Consider the following 6,000-nt stretch of genomic DNA (forward strand, 5'->3'; position numbering starts at 1 on the left):
ACTAAATAAAAAATGATACAATAGATAAATAAAAATAATTGTTCTTGTCCAAATATATATTTAATAAATATTTAGCTTGCGGCTTATATATTCTAATTATTATTTATAAGAAAGGCTCGTTTGCATAATTTTATATTTTATGCATGATGCTCTCGTAATTACGCAGTAAGTCCCCATCGATCTAGAATCGACAACTGAAATTAAAGAGATTTCTGTAAAAAGCAATTTTACAATGGTAGATAGACGATAGGACTGTAATTATTATTAAATTTTATGTAAATTTTATTTTAAAGTATATACACAAAATTTTGATTCGTTAAACGTAATTAGATATAAAGATATAAAATTACGTAAATGATGATTTTGCTCTACTTCTTCGCGAGGGGAACGTCGACCGCAAGTTGGCAGAAGAATCTGCGAGAGAACATCCGGTTTTCTGCGGATACTCCGCATGTATGTATCAAACGTTTACAAGATCTTATTTTTCATCCAATCATGCGAGGAAACCTGCGAGAAATAGACGTGTGTCTATTTGCAGAAATACACTCGGTGGACGAAGGATTAAGTATTGCCCTCGCTCTAAAAGCAGAGGATCCCGTGGCGCCACGAGAAACAAACAGAAAAAGAGAGAGAGAGAGAGAGAAGAGAAAACTTGAAAACGTACGATTCTACTGAATGTGAAACGACGCGGTGCGTTGGCCTGTCGTCAGGCAGATAAATTATACGAAGAACGTGATAACCGGGAAATGTGTCGGGGCTCTGAAAATCGCTCGGTGTCACGAATATTCCGCGGGGGAACGCAGCCTCCCTCATCGTATCTTTTCTTATGTACATGTGTGCGCGACACTCATAAATAAGGGCACTAATCAGTAAAGCATTCTGAATACGCGGCGAAGCACGGAAGGGCTCGAACCTTCTCTCTCATCGCCCAATTTCTAGACACTTTTACATACATAATTATATTATCATTAATGTCTATTTCTATTAATATAGATTAACTTTATTCTCGGTTTAACTTACTCTTTATCTTTTTCAAATTCTAATGATTATACTGAAAAAGATATTAAGTTTTAATAAATATTTGTTTGAATAGTACTAACTAAGACTACTCTTGCAATAAAGAATATATTTAATATTTATTCAATAAAAAAATGATTTAATGATGACTTAAATTAATAATTTTTTTGTACGTAATAAATATATGTTTACATTTAGTAAATATTTATATATAGTTAGTACTATTCAAAGAAATATTTATTAGAATTTAGCAAATTTTTTCCAATGTAAAAAAAGATAAAGAGTAAATTAAATTAAGAGATTAAAATTAATCTACATTGGTAGAAATGAGTAGCAAATAAATAGCGCAGCAAAAATCTTAGGGATTTCAAGTAACGCGCAAATAAATCCATTATTTTCCACAATTCTCTCTCTGTCTATCTATCTCTTAGCGTGTCGGCGATCGTCTATTCTCGCGGCTTATTTAAAGAGTTTCGCGTGAGAAAGAAATTGTCGAGCCACGAGTTTAGCCACTTTCACGCGTCGAGATAAAGCAAATAGAGTTTTCACTCAGATCCTTTGTTTCCATCTTTCTCTTTTTATATTCCCCGTACCTCGCTCGAGATAACTCCTAATTGTTGCAGCTGTAAATCAAATGCGACCAAATAAAGCAGATAATAAATTAGATAATGAACTCGTAGAATTATTTTGGACAAAAGTGTACAATCGCTATCACCAGTCTCTAAAATCTTTGAAGTGGAATCTAACTCTAAAGAGTGAAATCTCATTCTTAAAAATTGACAATTGAGTTCAATTGTCATTCTTTATCACTTTTTATAATTAAATTTCGCTCCAAAAATTTTAGACAGCACGTATCCCGTCCTGGGAAAGTACATCGCGTTCCCTTTCTCTCCCAACGTACATCTGAGACCTTCCGTTCTTTACGAAATCTTTCTTCTTGCCTATATCTGTGTACATATATAAAAAATTTTGTTATATTAATTGGAATTCAGGTAGGTTCAATAAAAAAAATACAAATCAGACACTCAATGTCTGTCATAATCAAATATGAAATGCATCTCATTCTATTTTAAGCATCGTGAATGATTGAAATACCGAATATGGTAGTTCAATCAAAAGTTGTCTAAAGGGAATATCCGAGGGAATATCCAATCTCTTATTTGAAGATCTCTACTTAAATACTCCGTAATTATCATCGTGGCACTCGTAATACCGGCGCCAACCACTTGAACGCACCGCGACAGGCTCGGGGAAAAACGGTGTGTGGTCGCTGATGCCTCGTGGATAATTAATGGCCCCGCGAGAGTTTTCCTGAGCAGCCTCGCGAGCCCTCATAAATAAGACTTAATCAGCGAGTTAAAAGGAGGAACGGAGAGAGAATACCGGCTCTCCGGCAATCGGAGCTCTTTCTTTCTCTGTCTCTGTCTCTCTCCCCTCCCCTCTCTAAAGACTTTATCTCCCTCCTACAGAGAGGGAAGGAGGGAGAGATTTTCGCACCCCTCTCTCTCCTCTTCTTCTCTTCAAAGAATTTATCTCCCTAACACAGATTCTCGCACCCTCCTCTCTTTCGTCTCCAAGCGTGACTTTTACAGCTGCCGAAACGAGCGATTTACAAATTCTAAATCCTCCCTTTGAGCGGTCTCGTTAATAGTACGTTGGTTCGAGAATATTTACGATATTGGCTCGCGATCAATTCCTCCGGCAATATCTCGAGAAGAAGTAATATATTGCGGACAGAAGTTGACAAAATTTTCTTTTTTCTTAGAATGAAGCAAATCGTTAAATCGAAATTCGAAACACACTAAATTCTTCACAGAATAAAAGTCACATGCCGAGTAGAAATAATAGGGAATATCGCAGAACACAGATCTAACAAACAAATGAATTTATATATTTAATAATAATTATTATCGTTAATTACTTATTTAATATTAAATATTTAATGAGAAACGAATTAGATTACTTCTTGGCTGCATTCAGCAGAAAAAGTAGCTTTGCAACTGTTGTAAGATTCTTTAATATGATGGATTTATATAGTACATTTAGATCTAGTGAGGAACGTTGTAAGTGAGTAAAATCAAACATATATTAAAGAATTTTACAACAGTTCCAAAGCTGCTTTTTCTGCTGAACGCAGCCATTGTTTTTATCTATAGATCAAACTATAGTCAAATATCGCGTTGCGAGTGTTTAAGGGGAATTAAGGGGAATTAAAAAATTCACGAGCATTCGCTTATATATATCATCTTCGAGGTATTTTCAAGTCGTTTCGTAGATCAGTGAGATCGGCAATACACGCTGCGGTCGATTTTGTTGGAAGGCCGAATACCGTTCCGTGACTCAGATCGCTAGTTGTGTTTGTTTATGCGCGACGAGTATCCATCCGGCGGAGTTTCGATCCGCGAAAATCCCTCTGCCAATATATTTACGTGGGCGAATAACGTAGATCTTCCACCGAGACAAGAATGCTCGTCGCGGAACGCACGTGCATCTGCATATTCTGCATCCGTAAATACGCGTGAGAGAATTGTGACAGCGTGCGTCGGTCGACCGGGAATTCAACAGTTCCTGTCATTTATGTAATGCCACTTTTAAAGCAACCCCGACAAAACGCAGTTTCCGTTTGCTACTCTTTCTACGTTAACCGTCTCGCGCTTTCATTTTAGCTCGAGTGCGAAAGCAACTACGATCGCACGAATCATCAGACATGTCTTATTTTGCATCGTATATAAATTTTACTAACATACTAAGGAAGTTATTTTAATTATATTATAAAAGTCGTTTATTTATCATTGCCAATAATTTATTTTAATTAAACATTCATTAAGTGATACTGGGAAAAAAACTTTCTTTTTTTTCTGTAAAGTATGTCGCGGAAAGAATGATAGAATTTTTCTGTGTGCATTTGCTACAACATCACACTCAAAAAAATATTCAAACATTTAGTAGATATAGATCTAATAATAATTTTGTTGGACCATCAAAGTAATTGCGTGGGAAACTCAAGTACAATGATCAATGCTGCAAAAAGTTTTGCGACAAAGTCTTTTAGAAAGTTTGAATGATATGAATCATTAAAGTCTTGTAATATTAATTATAAGATGCAATTTTGATGTAATAATTGATTCTAGAATAATAAAATTATGTTCTTTTCGAGTATCTTTCTCTTTTTTCTTTATGTTTCTGTTTTGAAAACAATTCCAAAATAACAATTTTTTAGTTACGTCATTATAACAAATGTGCGATGTGTAAAGTGTGAAGATTTTTCGGTTTGTCTACGGAGGACAAAACTGAAGCGATATTCTGACCATAAAGCGTCATCCCGTAAGTCAACATCGACTTGAATTTAAATTTGTTCACGTTTTCTTTTTCGGTAGTCTGGTTTTGTTCAAGGGTCACGGAAAGGTTCGTTCCTCTCCATTGCAACGGTATAAACGTAGACAATAGGCGAGCTGTTCTTCGTCGCGGCTCTAAATTTACCGTGAATATAATCTGTAAATCTCAAGGTATAAGTACATATGTAAGTGTGTAGCACGAATACCACGTTGACAATGATGACAAAGCGAAACTGACTCACGATTACAAGCAAGACTCTTGCTCAGCCTTCCGTGTCATTGTTGCAAGAATTCAATTGCAACCTAAACGGAGTTTTTCCCCCGCGTTAATTAATACGCAAGAACTAGAATCTGTTATCCTCTATTCGTTTCAGGTCTCGCTTCGATGGTAGTGTTGCGTAACGCGCAACATTCTCTATTAGTAATTAATTACATTTTGCCGAGGCGATATTGCCATTACATAGTACTATATTATTACGGGATGCATTACATTCTACTAATAACATTAACTTATCTTCTCTCTGGATAAGTATCAAAGACAATTTATCATGTTAATAATTTGCATCTATGTAATAACATTTACACATTTAATATTGTAATATTGTAATTAGAATTCGCTAATGGCCGTCGTGACATAAAATCGTCATCCGATTTAGAAGCTATCGCGTTGACGCAAATTTGCCGACTTCACAACTTCTCCTTTACATAACGATATATGTACTCATCGACAGTTCTTTCTCGTTACAGAGCATCCGGGGAACAAATCGAGCCTTGGCTTTAGCCTGAGAAGAGGGTACCATCGTCACTCCCTGTACTTTCCCGTCGTGGTTTCCGGCGACGGAGAAGACGTCACGGTCGATCACGCGTCCCTGAGATTTCTTCTCCAAGGCGATCACAGACGTCCACGCGATCTCGAGGCGCTGGTCTATCTCCGAACGCCGGCCTCTCGACGTCTCCTGCTGCGGCGCGAGATCCCGCAGGGCGAGCCGACGGGTTCCCGGTGGATGGAATTGGACTCCACCGAGGCGGCTGCGAGCTGGCTCGAATACGGTCTGGAGAACCACGGCCTCGAACTGGAATTCCTTCACGACGGCCGACCGACACGGCGCGAGGTTTCCCATGCAACGTTGAACGTGTTCACCACGTTGGAGCCTGGAAGTGGTAGAAGGAAGAGGTCCACTCCCGAGGAACTGATGCCGCTGCACAAGGGCCGGCGCAGCCGGTGCAAGGGTGACAACAACAAGAAATGCTGCCGGCACGAGTTGACGGTGATGTTCAAGGACCTGAAGGGTTTCGAATTCATCGTATACCCGAAGGGCTTCGACGCCGGCTACTGTAAGGGTCGTTGTCCGCCCCGGTACAATCCAGCACATCATCACGCTCTGCTGCAGAGTCTGTTGTGGAAGGAGGACCGGAAAAGGGTACCTAAGCCGTGCTGCGCACCCAGCAAGCTCGACCAGCTGATGATCGTCTATTTCGACGAGAATCAGTCGACGCAGCTGAAGGTGTCCTACTGGAAGAACATCCAGGTGTTGGAGTGCGCCTGCTCGTAAAAAAGAGGAGAGGAAAAGAGAGTGAAACAGTCTACCATGGCCGAGGACTCACCAAAGAATCGTCCGAATTGCGGTTCGGTGATGCCATTCACATT

General features: G+C 38.9%; 1 protein-coding gene across 1 annotated transcript in view; it reads left to right on the forward strand.

Moving 5' to 3' along the window:
• Positions 1-6,000, forward strand: part of mav (TGF-beta domain-containing family member maverick) — a 43,208-nt gene extending 37,208 nt beyond the window's left edge. The window contains 1 exon segment of the mRNA XM_018455138.1: positions 5,100-6,000. Coding sequence (XP_018310640.1) covers positions 5,100-5,905 — 806 coding nt within the window. The 3' untranslated portion in view covers positions 5,906-6,000.

This window comes from Mycetomoellerius zeteki, unplaced genomic scaffold (genome assembly GCF_001594055.1).
Source record: "Mycetomoellerius zeteki isolate Tzet28-1 unplaced genomic scaffold, Tzet1.0 scaffold471, whole genome shotgun sequence".
Taxonomy (NCBI): domain Eukaryota; kingdom Metazoa; phylum Arthropoda; class Insecta; order Hymenoptera; family Formicidae; genus Mycetomoellerius; species Mycetomoellerius zeteki.